Source organism: Triticum urartu, chromosome 5A (genome assembly GCF_056163025.1).
Source record: "Triticum urartu cultivar PI428250 chromosome 5A, HENAU_Tu73, whole genome shotgun sequence".
In the NCBI taxonomy this organism is placed as follows: Eukaryota; Viridiplantae; Streptophyta; class Magnoliopsida; order Poales; family Poaceae; genus Triticum; species Triticum urartu.
The window spans coordinates 48,057,354-48,082,500 of NC_141877.1; the positions used below are offsets into that span (position 1 = coordinate 48,057,354).

The following is a 25,147-nucleotide window of genomic DNA, read 5'->3' on the forward strand; positions in this document are numbered from 1 at the left end:
GTGGTGCACACGCGTCATGGTATTAATAACGTCCCTGCCTGTTGGTGTATTTTCATTTGTTTTGTACGGCATCTCGCGAGTAGAGTAAAACTGTATCACGACTTGCGTTAATGCTCCATGCACACAACCGTTGGAGTTGTATTATTGATAGGCCAGCATGTGCTCGCAGATACACGCAGTACAGATACCACACAGGAAAACAAATACATATGGAAACTACATCAATCCCATCGCATAAGAGAGCATCTTCAGAGTTTGTTCATGAAGATCATGGCCATGAGGAGCGGGTTCACAATGCCGAGGATGATAATGTTCCTCAACCATTCTTGATTATGTTCAAGAAGTGAAACATGGCCATAGACCGATGCACATGTGACATCAGATGTCCCCAGTGCGCGCTGAACTACTACTGGGAAGTGGCAGCATTGACAAGCAAGCGGGAACTTAAAAAAGGCCGAAATTGCTTCACCGATGACACCATATGCACGATCTGCAGCCAATATTTCCTTCGCAACTGCGCTAGCTTCAGCTTTGAATAAAAAAACAATTGCCTAAACGTTGTTGGTGCTGCCACGTAGTATCGTGCAGGCGTCAGGCACAAAATTATCATCCGTGTTGCAGCGCTCGAAAAGGCCGTGAGGAGCATGGTGCAGCTAGCCATTGGGACTGATGGACACGAGCCTGAATTCAATGCGCGGGCCTGCCCTGCGGGCCATCTCCTGCAGATGTCAGGTGCAAATACGTGGGCTATAACAAATGCGGCGACCACTAGGCATCAGACTACAGCAGGGATGCATCCATCAGACCACTGTAGGACCGTACGATGAAGATAATCAGGTCCATCCGATTTGGTAGCAGGCCCCTCGCATAGGTGGTTTAATGAGCGTTAATTAAGTGCTTCCATGCATGTAATTACTGCACCCTAAACGCATGCCCTGGACGTACGCCTTCCTCCCTCTGGCTTTGTTCTCGCTGGATTCTGTCTTGCATAGTCTATTTCCTGGCGCGAATGCTTCCCTCCCGTAGTTGCAAAAATGGCGCATCTCAGCCGCGAAATTGAGTATCGGGAGATCTCTGATGCAAACTGGCGTCGTGCTTCGTCTCCGGGCATGAATTCAGAAGCAGTTGGGGGTTTTGCAGCCGGTATTGATCTGCCTTACCAGAATCCACCGGTTGTGAACAATGGAGATGAATAGGTGAGATGAACAATTTCCATAAAAGTTTAGGTGATTTTTTGGATGATTTTTGTCGAGTTCTGTGGTCGTTGTGATGGGAGGTGTTTGTGGGATGCAAGTTTCTCTCGTTCAGAACAAACTTTCTGGGATTGTTGATGTAGATTTATGAATAATATGATTATACGTATATAGAAGCATAATGTGTTGCTCCATGATGCAAAATGAATGCCTGTTGGATGCTTATATGTGACTGTCAAGTTTCAGATATATGCTAGTGTGTAGCGTGAGGGTTGGCGCAATGTTATTCTTCATGCATCATCCGCTGAAATTGCCTGCGTAATTCATTGGAGTATGTAGTTTATATTTCCTATATTCCCCAATATTTATAGGATGCAATGGTTGGGATTGAATTATTGAACCAAATTGTAGAAGTCAGCTGGAGATAACAAGGCGTAACAGAATTTAGGAGCATTTTGTAGGATGCAAATGTCGATGCTAAATTCTATTTTTCTATGCAGGATGAAATCATGGATGACATCGAAGGGGACGCGTATATGCCATTTGTTGATGACGCAACTACTCCTCGACCAGCTGCGCCATATGTAGGACAGGTGTTCGACACCATCGAGGAAGCACAGAAGGTTTATAATAAATATGCAAAGAAGCTTGGATTTGGCACTAGGATTTGTTACACAGAGAGGACACAGAAGAAGGGGTGTGACCACATCATCAGGAGAGAGTTTGAGTGTGTTCATTCAAGAGGGGGGAAAGGGCAGGTTGGAGGAAAACAAGGAGGTTGTGATCCTGAATGGTGTGACGCAACAGAAGAAGAAGGCAGTGCATCAAACAAAGAACCTGATTTTGGTAATAAGAAGGTTGCTCAGCAACGGTGCAGGAACAAGGTTAATAGGCATGAATGTAGAGCACGGATGGCCGTGTTGTTGAGGAATGGAAAATGGGAAGTCTCAGTTTTTGAGGAGCAACATACACACCCAATGATGAGTAGGGAAGAATGGACGAGGTTCTATAGATCGCATAGGAAGGTGCCGTATGAGGACTACATGTTTCTCAAGACACTGCATAATCGGAACATACCAACCGCATTGATCATGGCTACACTTGGAGACTTGCATGGGAAACTAGGCAACCTACCATACACTGACAGAGATGTTGCAAACATTCAAACTAAGATGAGAAATGAGGTGTCTTTAAATGATATGGCGAAAACGATGGAGTATTTTGAGAAGCTTCATGCAGAGAGTCCCCGGTTCTATTATGCGAAGCTGGAAGATGAGAACAAAGCAGTGAGGGCACTATCCTGGGTGGCTGGACGGACCCGGGAGGCATACAAGAAATTCAAAGACTGCGTCTTCTTTGACACTACGTTCTGTACGAACAGGTACGATATGCCATTTGCACCCATCGTGGGGATCAACAATCACATGCAGACGATGATGTTAGGATGTGCGTTTCTTCCGGATGAAACAATAGAGACATTCAAGTGGGTGTTTGAGAGGTGGATGGATGCAATGGGTCATGATCCTCCTGGGTGCATAATGACTGATCAAGATCAAGCGATGGCGACAGCTATTGGTATGGTGTTTCCGGGTATAATACACAGATGTTGCAAGTGGCATGTGCTGAAGATTGCGAAGGAAAAACTTGGTATGTTGTTTAGGACAAGAGAGAATTTTGAGGAAGAATTCTATTATTGTGTGAATGGGACGGACACCATAGAAGAATTTGAGGAAGCATGGAAGCAGATGGTGTTGAAGCATGAGCTTGTTGAGCACACACATCTGATTAACATGTGGGAATGCAGAAAAACTTGGGCACCGGCATACTTTAAAAAGAATTTCTTTCCCTTCACTGGAACGACGGGCAGATCAGAAGGTTTGAACTCATTCTTCAAGAAGCTTGTGCACCTTCACGACTCGGTGTGGCAATTCGTGAAGCAGTACGAGTACATTCAGGAAACTAGGCTAGACCGGGAAGACAATGCCGGGTTCCTCGGCGAGGCGACGGTTCCAACGTTGTGGTCGAGGTAAGGAAGGATATTTTATTCAATTTCCATAACTGATTCTGGAAGCATCATCTGTACTGTGATATTGCTTCTATATTGTTGTGGTCATGCTTCTGTAATTAGTTCTAAGTTGGTAATGTTTATTTCGCTAGGTACAAGATAGAGGAGCAAGCGTCAAAGTTTTACACCAGGTCTGCCTTCGGAAAGTTCAGAGGTATGATGGAGGAAACAACAACTTTGATGATTAATCCGATTGAAGGTAATCAATTTAAGTTTGAGGTTCGATGATGCGATCCAAGTTCTACTAAAATCCGTGTGGTTGTTGTCGACCCAGTTGACAACTCGTATGACTGCTCATGCAACCGATTCCACATGAATGGGATCTTGTGTAATCACATCTTGAAGGTCATGGTGCATACTAATGTGCAAGTAATACCAGAGAAGTACTTGTTGTATAGATGGTCTGAGAAAGCAACCGTTAGACCTGCAAGAAGCAATGTCTTTTCTTCAGATGTCCCAGAAACAAATACTTTGAGGTACAATGACCTGTGCATTAGGATGTGCACCCTTGCTTCGGATGCATGTTTTGGTCCGAAAACGTACAAGATTGTTACTGGTGGAGTAGATGATTTAAGCAACCTGGTATGGAAGTGGAGGTTGTCTGGTGGTTTGCCAGAGTCAGCAGCACCTAATGAAGAAGTAGTAGGGTGCAGCAGTGTGAAAAATCCTCCTAAATCTGCGAAAAAAGGTAGACCAAAAGATAAAGAGAAGAGGAAGAAACCCCTGGTGGAGATTCGGCAGGAAAAGGCGCAGCAAAAAGGAAAGAAGAAGGGTCTGTGTTCATACTGTAAAGAGGATTGGCACGACAAGAGAAATTGCCCATATCTAGCGCTTGAGAGGCATAGGCAGAAGCAGGAGTTGGAGAAAGTTAGGCGACAGACGGAGCTGACACTGTAAAATGCAGAGTTTGTTTAAGTTTGAGAATAAGCGATATCTGGTATGTTACCAAGTAGTGTGTTTTTGCTGTAAAAAGTTGGTCAGAACATGTTTAAGATTTGAGATTTGTTGTGGTTTGTACTGGGTATGCTTTTGATGCAGAAACTTTGAACCTATCCAGTGTATTAGCTGGAGCTTGAATAAAGATATGAACAAAAATTGACATTGCTTCCTGAATTGCATGTCTGAAAAAATGGGATTGCCGAGTCCTAATCATTTCAAATGTAGTTTGTGATAGATAGTTAGGTAACATAATGAAACATTTTTGTAAAAGAAAAAGTCTAGAGGTGTGTAATAAGTTTGTGGAACGGCTGGTGTTTGGTTAGTTTGATTAGTAGCAGACAACCTGGAAGCATCTTGTTTCCATGAAAGAAACATCCGTTTGTATGGGTCTGAAATAATATGTTATACAAGGCGGGGATATCTTAATATGAAAGAGTGATGTGAGGAAGAAGCAGGAGCACAAATGTAGTGGAAAAAAATTGTATGAAGTAGTCGCGTGGGGATGTTGGTTGGAGATGGCATTAAATAAAAAAATGTACAATTTGGGTAAATTTCTTTGTAAGTACTTCTGAATAAGAGTTTGATCCACAAAACAGGTAAAATGTGGTAGGGTAACCGATGACCAGAACCCCAATCGGTTAAGGACACAAACATGACAGTACTAGTTGGGTACAGAAAAGTAGTGTCTTGGAAAAAACAAGCTAAAAATTACATAGAAAAAATCTGTGCACATAGTTGATAGAAGTTGTAGTCTTTTATTCTCTTGTACGCTTCTAGGATGGCTTCTCAAGCACGGATTTTTATTTTCTTGAACACGACTATGCAGACTTCTCATTTTTTCTTCAGTACCCAGCTTGGATCTTGGGTGTTCAGTTGTGAAGTGAGGATTTCTTCTGTGATAAGCGCGCGATGGTCATAAGTGTCCTGCAATAGACATCAGCTTGTGGTTAGAGCATTGAAGCATACAATTGTGTAGATTGAAGCATGAGAAGGATGTGTTGGTAGCATGTGAAATTGAAGAGATTTGTTTGTGAGGTGTATGTAGGATGAAGCACAAACATGCTTGTTTGTGGGGCAACTATAATGGTAGTTTTGGTGGTCGGAAGCATGGAAAACAAATGGTAGATGCCTATAGATGACACATTAGGTGTATTTAGGATAGATGCGAAATATCTTGCAAAATTCTGCCATTTTCTTCCCATCCCATTGCTTCATGAAGAGCATTGCGAATATTCCACAATCATAGCTGGTAATATAGGGGACAAAGCATCGAACTTAGTGTGTAGGTTCTTAATAATTGAGTTGCAAATAGTTTGTATGAAACTTACTGTGTTTTCTGTTGGGGGCATTTCGGAGGGTTGAAACACGTGAACTTCATGAAATCCAACTTTGTGAAAGCTTTAGCATGTGCCGCCAGTGTCACAAAATTGGAAACCTAAAAGACATGGATGCAAAATGTAATGGATGCATCATCGTAAAACATGGAACTAGAATTTTGTTATTGTAAGTTGCAGAGAGTACTAACCAGATTGTTGGATATCTCATATGCCTCATCATTCTTGAGCTTCCTGCCTGAGTCAAATATGTTGATCTATTTCTACAGAAGGTTGATGCAGCACACGATCCAATGTTCTATTTGGGGGATGGCGAAGCATAGCTGCAAATTATCATGGTCAGAGCCATGTGACTGGCCAGATTTGAACATTTATTGTTAATCGACAGCATTCAATAAAAATGTAAGGAGGCATACGAGATCCTTTGACTTGAGCGAGCCATCTTGGTATGCAGTGTTGAATTCACGAAGGCACTTGGATGCATTGAATTGGTCCTTGGGAACCAGTAGTTTAGCCTGTTGAAAGGTAGAAAAAACATGTTAGGATAATTATATTATGTAAATAGTGAAACATTTGAGACAGGGGTGAAATGTAGTTACGGTCAAAGATTGTGAGAATGCATATTTGGTTGGAAGAGCGGAGCCACAAGTCTGAATTGATTGTTCAAGGTTGAATTGTCGAATGTAGAGCTCCATTGTATGGGTGTCAACGAACCCGCGTGGTTTCATTGCCTCGCAGAAATCTTCATATAATATGTGATACCCCTGGTAATCAACAAAAGGAGCCCTGGGAGAACACATGGAAAGAATGTCCCGTATAAGTAAATGGTGGAAGCAAATGTTTCATAGATTGTAAGCATGAGTAGTCTATTGTGGAAGCATGGTACAGTATGAAGAAATTTAAGGCAATGGATGAAATGAATTATAAATGATGGAAATTGTAACCTGTTTTCTTTTTTTGTCGGAGGTCTCACACATCTAGTGGTAATGTACTTAGTGTATATTTGAATTGAGGAACTGTTAACCTTGAGCTTCTTCAACCTTGTGTCCTCGGTTTTTCGAAGACAAGCTCGCTTCTTCCTATTCTTCTTTTCCTGAGTTTGGGTGCCAATAGTTTCAGGGACATCCCTCACGGTGGGTTGTTGTACCTGAATGGATCATAGTATGTACAATACATTATTTGTTGTTAATGTGGTATGGTGGAGATAGATTGGAGTTTTGGAGTGAAAGTGAGTTGGAAAGGATGCATCAGTACCTCGGTCACGATATGGATGCTGCTAGGTGCTTCGGTTCCATTTTCCTAAGTTAAAGCATGTAAACAAATTGTTGGAAACTTGAGAAATAAGTAATGGAAGCTAGGAATGGGGTGAAATGATGCATTTGTTGAGTAATGAATGTAAAACATGTAATAGACATATATGTAATGGAAGCTACATATGGAGGTTGTTGGAAACATGGCAAATATGTAACGGAAGCTACAAGTGGGGTGAATGGAAGCAGTGTTGAGAAATGAAATAATGCACCTGGTTGAGATGGGTTGGTGGTGGCGATTGTACAGGGGATGTTCCGCGACTGATGTGCGCCAAGTTTGCGTCCACTGTTGACATGGTTGTTGGTCCTGCATTTTCTGAGATGTATGGCAATGGAGTTAGTGATGAACAATTGATGATGAAGTCAGGTTGGTAGTGGTATACGATGCACTGACCTGGAGTTGAGGATTGTCCAACTGCAATAGCGGCATCGGCAGTTTGTGGCTGATGTGGCGACGAAGCAGGTTCGGACCAAACTTGGGTCCAAGTTTGACCGGGAGGTAGAAAGCTGAAACTTGCATCTTCGTACGTATCAAGAATCCTCCGCCTTGTATATTCCTCTCCGGTGGAATGGTTCGTCGCAGGAGCTGATGTAGAAGCAACATCCTGGTTATTACGAGGTGTTTTTCGAACACTTCTCTCCACCTCATCGGCATATGCAGTTGCTTCCTGCCAAAACTTGGTGTTGGGTGTAGCTTTGGTCCCATGTTCTTGAGCATTTTCAGTAGATGAGTCTTGGCCTACCCTATCAGGCGAGGAATACGTAGGTGTTGTTGGAGTATGAATTCTTGAGGCAGCAATGACATCTTGTGCAAACTCGTTCATGCACTTTGCGTGCAGTTTGTTGAGTCGTGATGTGGCTTTTGAAATATCAAGTGCCCATTTTGCATTATGCGTTTGCAAAATTGGAAGTATGAACGCTGGTAGTTCCTGCAAGAAGAAAGGTTTTTACAAATTATTATGGTGGAAGCTTCAAATTGAGAGCATGAAACAATCAAGTAGGAAGGTAGCAGCATGGGTTGTTGTATAGAATATGTGGTTGTTCTTGACGGTGATGCTAGCTAGAAGCATGAGAAGTAAACAATGACAACATTTAGAAAAGGAGGTAGAACCATGGTTTGTTGTATATATGTTGTTGCTAATCTTATAGCATGTTATGGCTGTAATATGTGAGGGAAAATTCATAATGGTGTACCTTAGATTGATTGGTAGGTAATGTAGGGACCTGGTGATGCATGTCCTGTTGTGAAGCACGAAAGGAAAGATTAGAAAACCCAGAAAAAACATGGAGTACAAGATATGTAATACAAAATTCTGTTAAGAAATGATCAAAAAATTGGGTGGGTACCTCTACTGGATGGTTGGTAGAATCATTATCTGTTTGTTGAACATATGGCTGTTGAGTAGATTGCTGCTGGTAGATTGGCGCTACAACGGCATATGGGGTTGCCTCGGGTGCACGAAACTGCAAAAAAAATTGCACTATTAAAGCAATGGTCTAAGGAGTAAAGTGAATAGTGGTGGATCATTAGTCGAATAAAAATGCTTCCATCCAGATGTATATGGAGAAAGCGAAATGTTTTGCATATATTGGAAGCAATGACTAAAAAAATGTATGGAAGTCATAATTTGTTGTGTCTTACCGGTCGTGCGCCATAAATATATGGGTTGAGGCTCAGTCTACTTTTATCAGCGAGCATGACAAATTCGAAGTCGGCATCGGTTACATGGGATGATCTGGGAAGTGAGTAATTTATGCGATGCGTCGACAAAGATGATTCAGGAAAGTCAAGATGGTCCATGTATATAATCTGGAATAAAAAGTATGATCAAAACATGTGTATTTAAATGAAAGAATAAGGCTATGAAATTTGCTATAGAAACATATGTGTAGTATAGTGTGTATACCGCGAGCACGGGTAGGCAGCTGCCGACCCAGATTTTTTTGAAGACACCATCTAGTAGTGCTTTTTTCTTCTTCTTTTGGAATGTATCGACCTCAGACATGACATCTTTGAGAATTTGCTCTCCCCATGCATACTCGCAAACCTCGGAAGCCACTTCAAGGCTGCCTAAATATTCCAAAGGAACCATATTTCCAGTTCCAGGTGTAAAATGAGTAGCCAATGCTACTAGAAAGAATGTCCTGAAGAAGGTCTCATCATCTAGATCATTGCCTTTTTCTAGCATGGTTGCAGCATGGTGAATGGGCGCCCGTCTCCCATGCTCATAGTCTGTTTTGTAGAATTCTCGGTGAGGTGATTCTTCATGCTTGCTTATGATAACCACCAGCCTAGTACCAGCCGGAAGCCCGAGAGCCTTTTCAGCCATTTGTCGAGTGAATAGAATGTTGGGGAACGTAGCAGAAATTCAAAATTTTCCTACGTGTCACCAAGATCTATCTATGGAGAGACCAGCAACGAGGGGAAGGAGAGTGCATCTACATACCCTTGTAGATCGCTAAGCAAAAGCGTTCAAGTGAACGGGGTTGATGGAGTCGTACTCGTCGTGATCCAAATCACCGATGATCCTAGTGCCGAACGGACGGCACCTCCGCGTTCAACACACGTACAGCCCGGTGACGTCTCCCATGCCTTGATCCAGCAAGGAGAGAGGGAGAGGTTGAGGAAGACTCCATCCAGCAGCAGCACAACGGCGTGGTGGTGGTGGAGGAGCATGGCAATCCTGCAGGGCTTCGCCAAGCACCACGAGAGAGGAGAAGAACTTGGGAGAGAGGGAGGGGCTGCACCAAAGGCATAAGGGGTATATTAAGAGGCCCTCCTACCCTCACTATATATAGGGAGCCCAAGGGGGGGGGGGGTGCGCGCCAGCCCTAGGAGATCCAATCTCCTAGGGGGCGGCGGCCAGGGGAGGTTTCCCTCCCCCCCCCCCCCAAGGCACCTAGGAGGTGCCTTCCCTCCTTGGGACTCTTCCTTAGGGTTCCCCCTTCACCCTAGGCGCATGGGCCATAAGGGAAGTGGCGCCCCAGCCCACTTTGGGCTGGATCCCTTCCCACTTCAGCCCATGGGACCCTCCGGGATAGGTGGCCCCATCCGGTGGGCCCCCGGGACCCTTCCGGTGGTCCCGGTACAATACCGATGACCCCGAAACTTGTCCCGATGGCCGAAATAGGACTTCCTATATATAAATCTTTACCTCCGGACCATTCCGGAACTCCTCGTGACGTCCAGGATCTCATCCGGGACTCCGAACAACATTCGGTAACCACATACAAGCTTCCTTTACAACCCTAGCGTCATCGAACCTTAAGTGTGTAGACCCTACGGGTTCGGGAGACATGCAGACATGACCGAGACGTTCTCCGGTCAATAACCAACAGCGGGATCTGGATACCCATGTTGGCTCCCACATGTTTCACGATGATCTCATCGGATGAACCACGATGTCAAGGACTTAATCAATCCCGTATACAATTCCCTTTGTCTAGCGGTATTGTACTTGCCCGAGATTCGATCGTCGGTATCCCTATACCTTGTTCAATCTCGTTACCGGCAAGTCTCTTTACTCGTTCCGTAACACATCATCCCGTGATCAACTCCTTGGTCACATTGCGCATATGATGATGTCCTACCGAGTGGGCCCAGAGATACCTCTCCGCTTACACGGAGTGACAAATCCCAGTCTCGATTCGTGCCAACCCAACAGACACTTTCGGAGATACCTGTAGTGCACCTTTATAGTCACCCAGTTACGTTGTGACGTTTGATACACCCAAAGCATTCCTACGGTATCCGGGAGTTGCACAATCTCATGGTCTAAGGAAATGATACTTGACATTAGAAAAGCTTTAGCATACGAACTACACGATCTTTGTGCTATGCTTAGGATTGGGTCTTGTCCATCACATCATTCTTCTAATGATGTGATCCCATTATCAACGACATCCAATGTTCATGGTTAGGAAACCATAACCATCTATTGATCAACGAGCTAGTCAACTAGAGGCTCACTAGGGACATGGTGTTGTCTATGTATCCACACATGTATCTGAGTTTCCTATCAATACAATTATAGCATGGATAATAAACGATTATCATGAACAAGGAAATATAATAATAATCAATTTATTATTGCCTCTAGGGCATATTTCCAACAGTCTCCCACTTGCACTAGAGTCAATAATCTAGTTCACATCGCCATGTGATTAACACTCACAGGTCACATCGCCATGTGACTAACACCCAAAGAGTTCTGGGTTTGATCATGTTGCTTGTGAGAGAGGTTTTAGTCAACGGGTCTGAACCTTTCAGATCCGTGTGTACTTCACAAATCTCTATGTCATCTCCTAGATGCAGCTACCACGTTCTATTTGGAGCTATTCCAAATAACTTTTCTACTATACGAATCCAGTTTACTACTCAGAATAATCTGGATTAGTGTCAAAGTTTGCATCGGCGTAACCCTTTACGACGAACTCTTTTACCACCTCCATAATCGAGAAAATTTCTTAGTCCACTAGTTACTAAGGATAACTTTGACCACTGTCCTGTGATCCGTTCTTGGATCACTCTTGTACCCCTTGACTGACTCATGGCAAGGCACTCTTCAGGTGCGGCACACAGCATAGCATACTGTAGAGCCTATGTCTTAAGCATAGGGGATGACCTTCGTCCTTTCTCTCTATTCTGCCGTGGTCGAGCTTTAAGTCTTAACTTCATACCTTACAACTCAGGCAAGAACTCCTTCTTTGACTGATCCATCTTGAACAACTTCAAGATCATGTCAAGGTATGTGCTCATTTGAAAGTACCATTAAGCGTTTTGATCTATCCTTATAGATCTTGATGCTCAATGCTCAAGTAGCTTAATCCAGGTTTTCCATTGAAAACACTTTCCAAATAACCCTATATGCTTTCCAGAAATTCTACGTCATTTCCGATCAACAATATGTTAAAACATATACTCATCAAAAATTCTATAGTGCTCCCACTCACTTCTTTGGAAATACAAGTTTCTCATAAACTTTGTATAAACCCAAAATCTTCGATCATCTCATCAAAGTGTACATTCCAACTCCGAGATGCTCACTCCAGTCCTTAGAAGGATTGCTGGAGCTTTGCATACTTATTAGCATCTTTCAGGATTGACAAAACCTTCCGGTTGTATCACATACAACCTTTCCTCTGAAAATAGTCGAGGAAACTATGTTTTGACATCCTATCTACAAGATTTCATAAATAATGCAGTAATCGCTAATATAATTCCAACAGACTCTTAGCATCGCTACGAGTGAGAAAGTCTCATCGTAGTCAACTCCTTGAACTTGTCGGAAAACATCTTAACGACAAGTCGAGCTTTCTTAATGGTGACATTTACCATCATTGTCCGTCTTCCTTTTAAAATCCATCTGCACTCAATAGCCTTACGACCATCGAGCCGTTCTGCTAAAGTCTACACTTTGTTTTCATACATGGATCCTCTCTCGGATTTTATGGCCTCGAGCCATTTATCGGAATCCAGGCCCACCATCGCTTCTCCATAGCTCGTAGGTTCATTGTTGTCTAGCAACATGACTTCCAAGACAGGATTACGTACCACTCTGAAGTAGTACGCATCCTTGTCATCCCACGAGGTTTGGGAGTGACTTGATCCGAAGTCTCATGATCAATATTATAAGCTTCCACTTCAATTGGTGTAGGTGCCACAGGAACAACTCTTTGTGCCCTACTATACACTAGTTGAAATGACGGTTCAATAACCTCATCAAGTCTCCACCATCCTCCCACTCAATTCCTTCGAGAGAAACTTTTCCTCTAGAAAGGACCCGTTTCTAGAAACAATCACTTTTGCTTCCAGATCTGAAATAGGAGGTATACCCAACTGTTTTTGGGTTGTCCTATGAAGATGCATTTATCCGCTTTGGGTTCGAGCTTATCGGCCTGAAACTTTTCCACATAAGCGTCGCAGCCCCAAACTTTTAAGAAATGACAGCTTAGGTTTCTCTAAACCATAGTTCATACGGTGTCATCTCATCGGAATTACGTGGTGCCCTTAAAGTGAATGTGGTTGTCTCTAATGCCTAACCCATAAACTATTGTGGTAATTTGATAAGAGACATCATGGTATGCATCATATCCAATAGGGTGCAGTTATGATGTTCGGACACACCATCACACTATGGTGTTCCAGGCTGTATTAGTTGTGAAACAATTTCCACAATGTCTTAATTCTGTGCCAAACTCGCAATTCAGATATTCATCTCTATGATCATATCATAGATCTTTTATCCTCTTGTCACGATGATCTTTCAACTTCACCCTGAACTTACTTGAACCTTTCAATAATTCAGACTCGTGATTCATCAAGCAAATATACTCAACATCTACTCAAATCATCTATGAAGTAAGAACATAACGATATCCACTACATGCCTCAGCACTCATTGGACTGCACACATCAAAATGTATTACTTCCAACAAGTTGCTTTCTAGTTCCATTTTTCTGAAACCGAGGCTTTCAGTCATCTTGCCCATGTGGTATGTTTTGCATGTCTCAAGTGATTCAAGATCAAGTGAGTTCAAACGGTCCATTTGCATGGAGTTTCTTCATACATATATACCAACAGACATGGTTCGCATGTCCCAAACTTTTCAAAAACGAGTGAGCCCAAAGATCCATCAACATGGAGCTTCTTCATGCGTTTTATACCGATATGACTTACGTGGCTGTGCCACAAGTAGGTGGTATTACTATCTTTTGGCATGAACATGTGTATCACTACGATCGAGATTCAATATTCATTTTAGGTGTAAGACCATTTGAAGGTATTATTCAAATAAACAGAGTAACGATTATTCTCCTTAAATGAATAACCGTATTGCGATAGACATAATCCAATCATGTCTATGCTCAACGCAAAACACCAATCTCGATGGTAGAGGGAGCGTGCGATGCTTGATCATATCAACATTGGAAACACTTCCAACACATATCGTCAGCTCACCTTTAGCTAGTCTCCGTTTATTCCGTAGCTTTTATTTCGAGTTACTAACACTTAGCAACCGAACCGGCATCTAATACCCTGGTGCTACTAGGAGTACTAGAAAAGTACACATTAACATAATGTATATCCAATATACTTCTATCGACCTTGCCAGCCTTCTAATCTACCAAGTATCTAGGGTAATTCTGCTCCAGTGGCTGTTCCCTTTATTACAGAAGCACTTAGTCTCGGGTTTGGGTTCAACCTTGGGTTTCTTCACTAGAGCAGCAGCTGAATTGCCGTTTTATGAAGTATCCCTTCGTGCCCTTGCCCTTCTTGAAACTAGTGGTTTCACCAACCATCAACAATTGATGCTCCTTCTTGATTTCTACTTTTGTGGTGTCAAACATCACGAACATCTCAAGGATCATCATACATGTCCTCGATATATTATAGTTCATCACGAAGCTCTAGCAGCTTGGTGGTAATGACTTCGGAGAAACATCACTATTTCATCTGGAAGATCAACTCCCACTTGATTCAAATGATTGTTGTACTCAGACAATCCGAGCACAAGCTCAACAATTGAGCTTTTCTCCTTAGTTTGCAGGTTAAGAAAATCGTCGGAGGTCTTATACCTCTTGACGTGGGCACGAGCCTGAAATTCCAATTTCAGCCCTCAAAACATCTCATATGTTTCGTGATGTTTCAAAAACATCTTTGGTGCCTCAACTCTAAACCGTTTAACTAAACTATCACGTAGTTATCAAAACGTGTATGTCAGATGTTCGTAACATCCACAAACAACGTTCGAGATTCAGCACACTGAGCGGTGCATTAAGGACATAAGCCTTCTAAGAAGCAATGAGGACAATCCTCAGTTTACGGACCTAGTCCGCATAATTGTTACTATCAACTTTCAACTAAATTTTCTCTAGGAACATATCTAAACAGTAGAACTGAAGCGCGAGCTACGACATAATTTGCGAAGATCTTTTGACTATGTTCAGGATAATTAAGTTCATCTTATGAACTCCCACTTAGATAGACATCCCTCTAGTCATCTAAGTGATTACATGATCCGAGTCAACTAGGCCGTGTCCGATCATCACGTGAGATGGACTAGTCAACGTCGGTGAACATCTTCATGTTGATCGTATCTACCATACGACTCATGCTCGACCTTTCGGTCTTCTGTGTTCTGAGGCCATGTCTATGCACATGCTAGGCTCGTCAAGTTAACCCTAAGTGTTTTGCATGTGTAAAACTGTCTTACACCCGTTGTATGTGAACGTAAGGATCTATCACACCCGATCATCACGTGGTGCTTCGAAACGACGAACTGTAGCAACGGTGCACAGTTAGGGGAGAACACTTCTTGAAATTTTAATGAGGGATCATCTTATTTACTACCGTCGTTCTAAGCAAATAAGATGTATAAACATGATAAACATCACATGCAATCAAATAATAGTGACATGATATGGCCAATATCATATAGCTCCTTTGATCTCCATCTTGGGGCTCCATGATCATCTTGTCACCGGTATGACACCATGATCTCCATCATCGTGTCTTCTTAAAGTTGTCTCGTCATCGACATGCAAGTCGTGATTCCCTTGACAAGAACATGATCAATCTCATACATCACATATATCATTCATCACATCCTTTTGGCCATATCACATCACATAGCATACCCTGCAAAAACAAGTTAGACGTCCTCTAATTGTTGTTTGCATGTTTTACGTGGCTGCTATGGGTTTCTAGCAAGAACGTTTCTTACCTACGCAAAACCACAACGTGATATGCCAATTGCTATTTACCCTTCATAAGGACCCTTTTCATCGAATCCGATCCGACTAAAGTAGGAGAGACAGACACCCGCTAGCCACCTTATGCAACTACTGCATGTCAGTCGGTGGAACCTGTCTCACGTAAGAGTACGTGTAAGGTCGGTCCGGACCGCTTCATCCCACGATGCCGCCGAATCAAGATAAGACTAGTAACGGCAAGCATGTTGAACAAAATCAACGCCCACAACTACTTTGTGTTCTACTCGTGCATAGAAACTACGCATAGACCTAGCTCATGATGCCACTGTTGGGGAACGTAGCAGAAATTCAAAATTTTCCTACGTGTCACCAAGATCTATCTATGGAGAGACCAGCAATGAGGGGAAGGAGAGTGCATCTACATACCCTTGTAGATCGCTAAGCAAAAGCGTTCAAGTGAACGGGGTTGATGGAGTCGTACTCGTCGTGATCCAAATCACCGATGATCCTAGTGCCGAACGGACGGCACCTCCGCGTTCAACACACGTACAGCCCGGTGACGTCTCCCATGCCTTGATCCAGCAAGGAGAGAGGGAGAGGTTGAGGAAGACTCCATCCAGCAGCAGCACAACGGCGTGGTGGTGGTGGAGGAGCGTGGCAATCCTGCAGGGCTTCGCCAAGCACCACGGGAGAGGAGAAGAACTTGGGAGAGAGGGAGGGGCTGCACCAAAGGCATAAGGGGTATATTAAGAGGCCCTCCTACCCTCACTATATATAGGGAGCCCAAGGGGGGGGGATGCGCCAGCCCTAGGAGATCCAATCTCCTAGGGGGCGGCGGCCAGGGGAGGTTTCCCTCCCCCCCAAGGCACCTAGGAGGTGCCTTCCCTCCTTGGGACTCTTCCTTAGGGTTCCCCCTTCACCCTAGGCGCATGGGCCATAAGGGAAGTGGCGCCCCAGCCCACTTTGGGCTGGATCCCTTCCCACTTTAGCCCATGGGACCCTCCAGGATAGGTGGCCCCACCCGGTGGGCCCCCGGGACCCTTCCGGTGGTCCCGGTACAATACCGATGACCCCGAAACTTGTCCCGATGGCCGAAATAGGACTTCCTATATATAAATCTTTACCTCCGGACCATTCCGGAACTCCTCGTGACGTCCGGGATCTCATCCGGGACTCCGAACAACATTCGGTAACCACATACAAGCTTCCTTTACAACCCTAGCGTCATCGAACCTTAAGTGTGTAGACCCTACGGGTTCGGGAGACATGCAGACATGACCGAGACGTTCTCCGTTCAATAACCAACAGCGGGATCTGGATACCCATGTTGGCTCCCACATGTTCCACGATGATCTCATCGGATGAACCACGATGTCAAGGATTTAATCAATCCCGTATACAATTCCCTTTGTCTAGCGGTATTGTACTTGCCCGAGATTCGATCGTCGGTATCCCTATACCTTGTTCAATCTCATTACCGGCAAGTCTCTTTACTCGTTCCGTAACACATCATCCCGTGATCAACTCCTTGGTCACATTGCGCATATGATGATGTCCTACCGAGTGGGCCCAGAGATACCTCTCCGCTTACACGGAGTGACAAATCCCAGTCTCGATTCGTGCCAACCCAACAGACACTTTCGGAGATACCTGTAGTGCACCTTTATAGTCACCCAGTTACGTTGTGACGTTTGATACACCCAAAGCATTCCTACGGTATCCGGGAGTTGCACAATCTCATGGTCTAAGGAAATGATACTTGACATTAGAAAAGCTTTAGCATACGAACTACACGATCTTTGTGCTATGCTTAGGATTGGGTCTTGTCCATCACATCATTCTCCTAATGATGTGATCCCGTTATCAACGACATCCAATGTCCATGGTTAGGAAACCATAACCATCTATTGATCAACGAGCTAGTCAACTAGAGGCTCACTAGGGACATGGTGTTGTCTATGTATCCACACATGTATCTGAGTTCCTATCAATACAATTATAGCATGGATAATAAACGATTATCATGAATAAGGAAATATAATAATAATCAATTTATTATTGCCTCTAGGGCATATTTCCAACATAGAATGCTGGTATTGTTTCATGGATTCCGAAATTCACCTAGCTTCGGGTCAATCCGGTCAACGATCCATTCTAGGAGACCCTCTGGAGCTGAGAATTTGCTAATATTAAGTAGATTACCCCATTTTTTGTGCAAATGAGGTCTTTCCTTCTCTGTGGGAGACCCTTGACAATATCATGTAACCTACTAGCTGAATGTCGACTCTGCAGCATGATCAACTCCTTTTTAGTCATTATTGAGTGTCACCTGAGAACACATGGAATACGGATTGTTAGCATTTCTGTAAGAAAATGTTTCGTAAGGAATGAAGTGATACATTTGCTCTATTTTGGAATTAGTTGTATGGAAGCTATGCACTACAAAATAAGAGTATATATATGTTGGCTGATGACATTTTGGATTACAGAAGCACGAAATTATGGACACTACAAATACGGCGCATGGTATTGAATTTAGTAAGCTTGGTGCCAGGATGGGGACGCATCTGTTAGTATTTTTGGCGATGAAGCATTATTCTGGAAAAAAAGTATACAAAAGGGGACAGTTACGAAGGAATTTTGTGTGATTGAGTCATGGAATGTAGGGTGCATTTCATGAAATTCAGGGTGCATTTTTATTCTTTGATGGAAGCATGAAAATTCAAAAGGGGTAATCCTAACAAATTTAGCGCCAATATGGGGGTACGTTTACTTGCATGCTCTGTTTAGAGGAAGCATTTGTAGGATGCATTGAAAAGGAAGTGTGGCAGCAATTCTAAAATAGATGTGAAGCACCCACAAGATTTGAAACAACTTAATAATCGAAACAATACTAGGCCGGCAATGAAAAAAAAAACAAATTTCATCCATCTGAAGGGTGCATTACACATCAAACTCTGTTGCAAAAATTACAAAATCCCCAAAAAATCTGGGGCACTCCACGAGGTGCACATACCTTTGATTCAGTGTTGGGGAGCTTCAAATATACAGCCGCAATTTAGAAATCCAATGGCCAATACTCCGGCCGGCCGATCCAAATTGATGGGGATGCAGCCGAATCAGTAGATGGGATAGCCTAGCGACTGAGGAAAGTCCGCGGAATCGAACGAGGTAGCGTCGGTGGAGTGGACTAGGTGGTAGTCATGCCTCTCGGCGGGGAGACTCGAGTGAGGAACAAGGACACGTCTAGCCAGCAACCGTTGGCTGGCTAGTACTCCCGAGCATACACCCAAAAATAGCAATATTTTGTCTTCACCGTCCTAAAAAAGGAAAAGGTCCCCCACCCCATGCATGGAGCGGTGCTCCTCATCAATTGAGACGATTCCTGCGTCCTTGCCTGTGGTTTCACCATGTCGTGACTTCTTCCTGCATGCATGGAGCAAGCGTTAGGAAATGCATCACGTGCATTTTATTTCCATTTCAGAAAAATTCAAAAAGCTACAACTCTTACTCTAATATCAAAACTAAGATATGTTTTCACATTTAAATTCCCTGCGACGAGATCTTCAAAACTAGATCCCATGTTGATATGTTTTGACAAACTATTTTTTTCAAGCAACTTTAAAGCTATATGAGGCAACTTTGGTGCTACAGGAAGCAAGTTTGCAATAGATCATCTATCATGATTACATATTTACTCAAGCACTTCTACTTGGCTAACAGTACCGTCAAGTTACCTAATATCACCTTTAAAGTTGCCTATCAACTAAATGATTCCCCTATGTTGAGGTCCGTGACTTTCAAGTTGCCTAATATAATTTATAAATTTGCATGACATGATCTCTAAGTTGCCTAACGTGACAGCGAATATCCTAACATGATTCTAACTTGCCCATAAGTACTTACTAATACTATAAGCAACTTAGCTTTAGAGGCAGACCAACCTTAGAAACAACAATGGGCGACTTTTCACATTATCATAGACACCTCATTAGCAATGGAAAATGAGTCTTAACGACAGACGACTAATTAACAATATAAAGCAATTTGTCAGTCACAATAGGCGATTGAAAATTTGCAATTCATAATGATCGATGATAAGCAACTTTATAGTATTGTAGGCAACTTAAAGACAACAGTAGGCAATTGAGCATCAGTGGTAGACAACTTAGCCGTTACGGTGGGCAAAGTTAGCGAAATTTTAAACAAAATCCTTGGGCAAAGTTAGCAAAATTTTAAACAAAATCCTTAGTACACATAGCGCAATAAACTTGCTTATGTGTACCAGTGAAGTTGCCTCCCGTAGGAGGAAAGTTGCTTTGAAACTGCTGTAAAGTTGTCACCCCCGTACAGATTCGCCTCTTTCCTTGGACAACAAAAGTGATGTGAACTTGTGAAGTTTCCAACCCCCAGGCAGCTTGCCACTTGTGGCAAGCAACTAATGGTTGTCATTTTGACAACTTAACCTCTATCCCCCGAGACAACAAAATCAGTGTGGACTTTACCATCCTAAACAACTGGTCTCACTGTCCCGAACTTTACCATCCTAAACAACTGGTCTCATTGTCCCAGACAATTACCGGTTGCTATTTAGGGGAATTTTATCTTGTACCAGACATTTAGTGATTGTTATTTAGGCGACTTTGTCTCTTGCCGCTAAGATAGACTAGCGACAATGATGTGGAAGCCGAGGATCAAGGAGTTGTTAAAGGTGAAGGCGTACATGAGCCTTGTACCAGACACTAATGGTCTTGATTATAGTACAACCGAAATGGTTTGCTTGTTTGGTGGACCAAACAAAAAGCTATTTCAGTGTATTAAATTAGTGGATAGCAAAAAATCTACAAAAGTTAGGTGATTTAGGCAAGTACTATTTATATGTAGGCAATTTATCCTATTGGAAATAACAACTTTTGTGAAAAATTAAATCAATTTGTTGCCAAAAAGATAATCTTTGGGTAACTCGCGCCATCATTTGTAGCAACTAACTATCACAGCTTTGGGCAAGTTTTGTAGTTTCGGTTGAAATAAAACCCAAAACTCTCAGAAGCAAATCTCTGGGCAACTCACATCATCATTTTTAGCAACCAAGTATCATGAGTTGGGCAAGTTTTGTAGTTTCGGTTGAAATAAAACCCAAAACTCTCGGAAGCAGATCTATGGGCAACTCACATCATCATTTTTAGCGACCAAGTATCATGAGTTGGGCAAGTTTTGTAGTTTCGGTTGAAATAAAACCCAAAACTCTCGGAAGCAGATCTCTGGGCAACTCACATCATCATTTTTAGCAACCAAGTATCATGAGTTGGGCAAGTTTTGTAGTTTTGGGTGAAATAAAACCCAACACTCTCAGGAGAGGATCTCTGGGCAACTCGCATCATCATTTTTAGCAACTAAGTATCATGAGTTGGGCAAGTTTTGATGTTTTGAGTGAAATAACACCCAACACTCTCAGGAGCGGATCTCTAGGCAAATCATGCCATCACTTTTGCCAACTAACTCATGGCATTGGGCAAGTTTTGAAGTTTCACGAGAAATAAACCCAACACTCTCAGGAACGGATATCTAGGCAACTCACGTCATCATTTGAAGCAACTAACTATCATAGCTTTGGGCAAGTTTTGAAGTTTTGGGCGAAATAAAACCCAACACTCTTAGGACCGAACCTCTCTAGGCAACTCGTGTCATCATTTTTAGCAACTAATTATCATGAGTTGGGCAAGTTTTGAAGTTTTGGGTGAAATAAAACCCAACACTCTTAGGAGCGGATCTTTGGGCAACTCACGCCATCAATTTTAGCAACTAATTATCATGTCCTTGGGCAGGTTTTTGAGTTATGGCCGGAATTAAAACCCAGCATTCTCATGAGCAGATCTATGTGCAACTCGCGGCATCATTTTTAGCAACTAACTATTATGAGTTCGCAACTTCTAAACACTTTTGGCTCAAAATAGTCGACGATTCCAGCCCCTGCATCCCACAAATGCCAATCTCTGGGCAACCAACTATCATGAGTCAGGCAACTTGGCATTATACTAAGGCAACCTATAATTATTGCTGAGGTGAGCTTATATAGCACAGTGCACATACTTCCAAAAAACTACGTGAAATCCCACTGATTAAACACATAATTGGACATAGAACTACTCCTCTCAAAACTCTCATCGCATAGATACTAGATAAATTATTGTAAGCAACTTTCTCGCATTATTAGGGAACGTAGTGCAAAACAGTTGATTAGAAAAAAAACATATTTTTGATTGGAACTCAAATGCATAAAAAGTTATTGGTCATAGGACAGATCATCAGCCATAATATTGAGAATGCAGCGACAAAAAATGCCCTCGGTACTGTCTAGTATATATCCATTAAAAAAATGCAAAATGCAGTCCTAGACTACATCCAGGATAGTAGGATAGTACATTTATAGCCAAAGTCTTCGGCGCGCCTCTGGACAAGAAGGCCACGACGAGCATAGGCATCGCCACAACAGTTTCTGACCACTCCATGCCACCATCCATGAAGCAGCTGGCGGTGGCGGCAAACCGGTGCGCGGCATGTCGCAAGGTGGAGCTGTTGGAGTTCCGCTGCCGTTGAGTGGGCAGTGACAAAAGAAAACGTACACTGTGTCTATGGTTTAATATTGTATCACCTAAAAAAGCATGGATCGGTTTTGCACGAAAAATTGGAAAGAGTTGTCTCCCTATTGACATATGCTTGCCTAAATGCCGCTTGCAACTTGCCCCACTTGCACTGAAAAATGAAGATTCGTTCTCTCCTCCCTCTTCCTATCCAAACAATAGTGGCAATTTATTGTTACCCTGCCTGGGAATGCAAACCACAGAAATTACTACGGTCTCTAGTAGATGGTTGTTGCTTCTGCACTTTTCAACGACCTATCCAACAGAAACGAACACATTTTCTAGTACAACAAGATACAACAACGCATCATGCCTGCAATCCTTTCTTTGACTGGCCAACTATGGACTGGACATGACAAAAATGCTTCTCGCTGAACCACGATGATCAATCAGATCACCCATGCCCGGCAGGCGACAGAAACTCACCTAACAAAAATCACACCAACGGGTGGATCTGCATCTCCTACCTCCTCGAGAAACGATGGGGGGGGGGGGGGGGGGGGGGGGGGGGGGACTCACCCTGCGGGAGGGGCAGCAGGCTCGATCTTTAGATCCTCTGCCTCCTTCTCTGGACGGCGTCATCCTTCCCCTTCCACTTTCTGCCCCCGCCACGCGCACGACGCCGAGGCCCTCGACTACTCCGCCTCCGCCACCCTCTACCACCTCCACCTTGCCATCCAACGAGCGCCGCCACCACAACCAGTAGGGAGGCGGCTGATGAGGCGGTTATGGCGAATCATACGGAGACGAGGAGAGGCGACGCGGATCTGATGAGTTGAGAAAAGGACTCAGAAAGGGGATCGAGCTAAGGAGAAAGAGAGAACGGCAGACGGGATAAGGAAATTTGTCGGTAGTGGGTTATCCCCATCCGACCGTGGGACACCTGGGCGATCGCGATCCCGATCCGACGGCGAGCAGGGCTGTGCGCTCAGGAAAGCAATCGGGCACAGCTGCACTTTTTAGAATTTGGGGAGGAACAATGGGGCAGGATGCTCGGCGCTGCGGTCCACCGATGTGAGGCGAAGCTGGAGGTGCGCGAGGCGGATGGAGCGGGCTGATGAGGTGGAGCGGAGAGGCGTCGGTGGCCGGGGTGGTCGCGGAGCGGAGAGGTGTCGGTGGCCGGGGTGGTCGCGGAGCGGAGAGGTGTCGGTGGCCGGGGTGGTCGCGGAGCGGAGAGTCGCGGTGAGACGGCGGAGGAGCAGGGGATCTGGTGAGCGAGCTGGCGGCGAGGCGAGTCAGGTGGAAAGCAGAGCTCGGGCAGGGCCGACGTTTAATGCTATCGAGAGGGATTAGAGGAGATTGATTGCGAGTGGGGGCATGCACAGATCGGGGCTTTCCTTATTTCCTTTTTTTTAAACGCGACGAAATCTGGAGCGTCTCCTTTACAACGAATCGACGGACGTCGATTGGTCTGGCTCTGGCGTCGCTTCAGACTATAGATCAGAAATGTTTACCATAACAAATGATATACAGATGGTGGGAAACGTTATGCCGGCCATAAGTATTCAAGTTGCACGAATCACGTGGCAACATGCGGTGTGGATATCGGCATTGCGTGGCCGCATGTCCACTCGCGATTATTCGATCCCAATGCCCTTACCTAGTAAAAGGACAAAAAAAACTTAGTAGTAAGTCGGAGATAGCCCATTTCATCCAGTCCTGTTTGTTTCTCCTTTGATGGGCCGAACAGGCCTTAAAATATATAGGGGTAATTTATTTTATTTTATATATATAAAGAAAAAGCCTGGAAATACGCAGTGCGGTAGGGTTACGAGTGTCCATCCTCACAGAAGAACAGCCGCCGCCACTCTGCTCCGGCGCGCTGCTGCCCTGCGACTACCTCGCCTGGAGCTGCCGCCGGCGCTTCTCCCCTGTCCCGCGCCACCGGTGCCGCCTTCCGTCGTCCCTCGCGCCGCTGCAGGCGTGCTGCCCTGGCCGAGTTCGTCGCCGGGGGCAAGGCTGACGACGCATCCAGAGGCATCGGTGACTTTCAAGGATAGGTCACCGCCTCCTCTGCCACGCCAAGAGGTCGCGCGGCGCCGCGGCCGGTCACCTCCGATCAGCCCACCCCCACGCCGATCAGATCTGCCCCCCTCCGGCCACGACGGTGTCTGACGGTCGGCATGGATATGGAGCGCACTGACGTGCTGGTCGACATCCTCCGCCACCTCCCGCCGCGCAGCCTCGCCGCATCCCGCTGCGTCTGCACGTCCTGGCGGGCCACCGTCGACCACCACCGTCTGCTGCGCGCGGACCTGCTCCCGCTCTCCGTGGACGCGGTGATCTGGGACAATGATACCATAGACGCCCCGATGCTCTTCGCCCGCCGCTCAACGGCGCGCTACATCACCAGCAGGCTCGATTACCTCGAAGAGGATCCCGACTATGGAATGTACGCGGGGGAGATGAGGGATTACTGCAATGGCCTCCTCTTGATTCAGAACGACACGGTGGTCAATCCCGCCACGCGGCAGTGGGCGCCATTGCCCCGGCTGCCGTGCGCGTGCTCGCCCGATGGGGATTGCGGGCGCTGCCACAACAATCGCTACCTCGCATATGACCCTACCATCTCGCCACATTACGAGGTATTCTTCATTCCTCGTATTCCCTGTGATGTACCCGATGACATGGCCTGCACTATGGAGTGGCCACCTTCGCCGTATACCATGTATGTTTTCTCGTCCAAGACAGAGTGTTGGGAAGAGAGGTCATTCATGCGAGAAGGGGATGCTGCCGGAACAATTGACGATGTGAAATCACATCGGAAATCTGATCAGAATTTGTACTACGCAGCTTACTGGCAGGGGTCACTTTACGTTCCTTTTAGGCAAAGACACGGTGATTTTCTACTGAGGTATTACTCATACTCGGACACTCAATGATCATGTTTATGATTATGTTGGTAATTGATCTTTGTGGGTGCTTTGTTTTTTGTAGAATAAACTTGTC

General features: G+C 44.5%; 3 protein-coding genes and 1 long non-coding RNA gene across 12 annotated transcripts in view; 2 read left to right on the forward strand and 2 right to left on the reverse strand.

The window, feature by feature from the left end:
* The first annotated feature begins 1,034 nt into the window (after positions 1–1,034).
* LOC147967927 (protein FAR1-RELATED SEQUENCE 5-like) lies at positions 1,035–4,155 on the forward strand. The gene is made up of 4 exons (XM_087523320.1): positions 1,035–1,172; positions 1,694–3,219; positions 3,351–3,412; positions 3,533–4,155. The coding sequence occupies exons 1-4, from the start codon at positions 1,035–1,037 to the stop codon at positions 4,153–4,155; spliced, it is 2,349 nt and encodes a 782-aa protein (XP_087379446.1).
* A 661-nt stretch (positions 4,156–4,816) lies between these two features.
* LOC147967928 (uncharacterized) lies at positions 4,817–9,180 on the reverse strand. The gene is made up of 12 exons (XM_087525436.1): positions 8,749–9,180; positions 8,484–8,651; positions 8,189–8,305; positions 8,036–8,080; positions 7,236–7,770; positions 7,054–7,157; positions 6,786–6,830; positions 6,476–6,678; positions 6,131–6,317; positions 5,723–6,046; positions 5,526–5,632; positions 4,817–5,121 (listed from the first exon to the last, which is right to left on the reverse strand). The coding sequence occupies exons 1-10, from the start codon at positions 9,169–9,171 to the stop codon at positions 5,909–5,911; spliced, it is 1,965 nt and encodes a 654-aa protein (XP_087381562.1). The 5' UTR covers positions 9,172–9,180; the 3' UTR covers positions 4,817–5,121; positions 5,526–5,632; positions 5,723–5,908.
* Positions 9,181–17,645: 8,465 nt separating this feature from the next.
* On the reverse strand, positions 17,646–23,349 carry LOC147967929 (uncharacterized). Of its 2 annotated transcripts, XR_015603908.1 has the most exons (4): positions 23,082–23,349; positions 22,718–22,965; positions 18,574–18,983; positions 17,646–17,886 (listed from the first exon to the last, which is right to left on the reverse strand). It is a non-coding gene; the product is annotated as an uncharacterized LOC147967929 (long non-coding RNA). The 2 variants fall into 2 exon arrangements; XR_015603907.1 differs by having other exon boundaries at positions 22,718–23,349.
* Positions 23,350–23,946: 597 nt separating this feature from the next.
* The window catches only part of LOC147967930 (uncharacterized), a 7,490-nt gene continuing 6,289 nt past the window's right edge, over positions 23,947–25,147 (forward strand). For all 8 annotated transcript variants that reach the window (XR_015603909.1, XR_015603913.1, XR_015603915.1 and 5 more), the window contains exons 1-2: positions 23,947–25,052; positions 25,136–25,147. The exon at positions 25,136–25,147 is cut by the window's right edge. Coding sequence is in view for 1 of the 8 variants with exons in the window: in XM_087525437.1 (XP_087381563.1) it covers positions 24,322–25,052; positions 25,136–25,147 (743 nt within the window). In the remaining 7 variants the exon portion in view is untranslated. The remainder of the gene's footprint in view (positions 25,053–25,135) is intronic.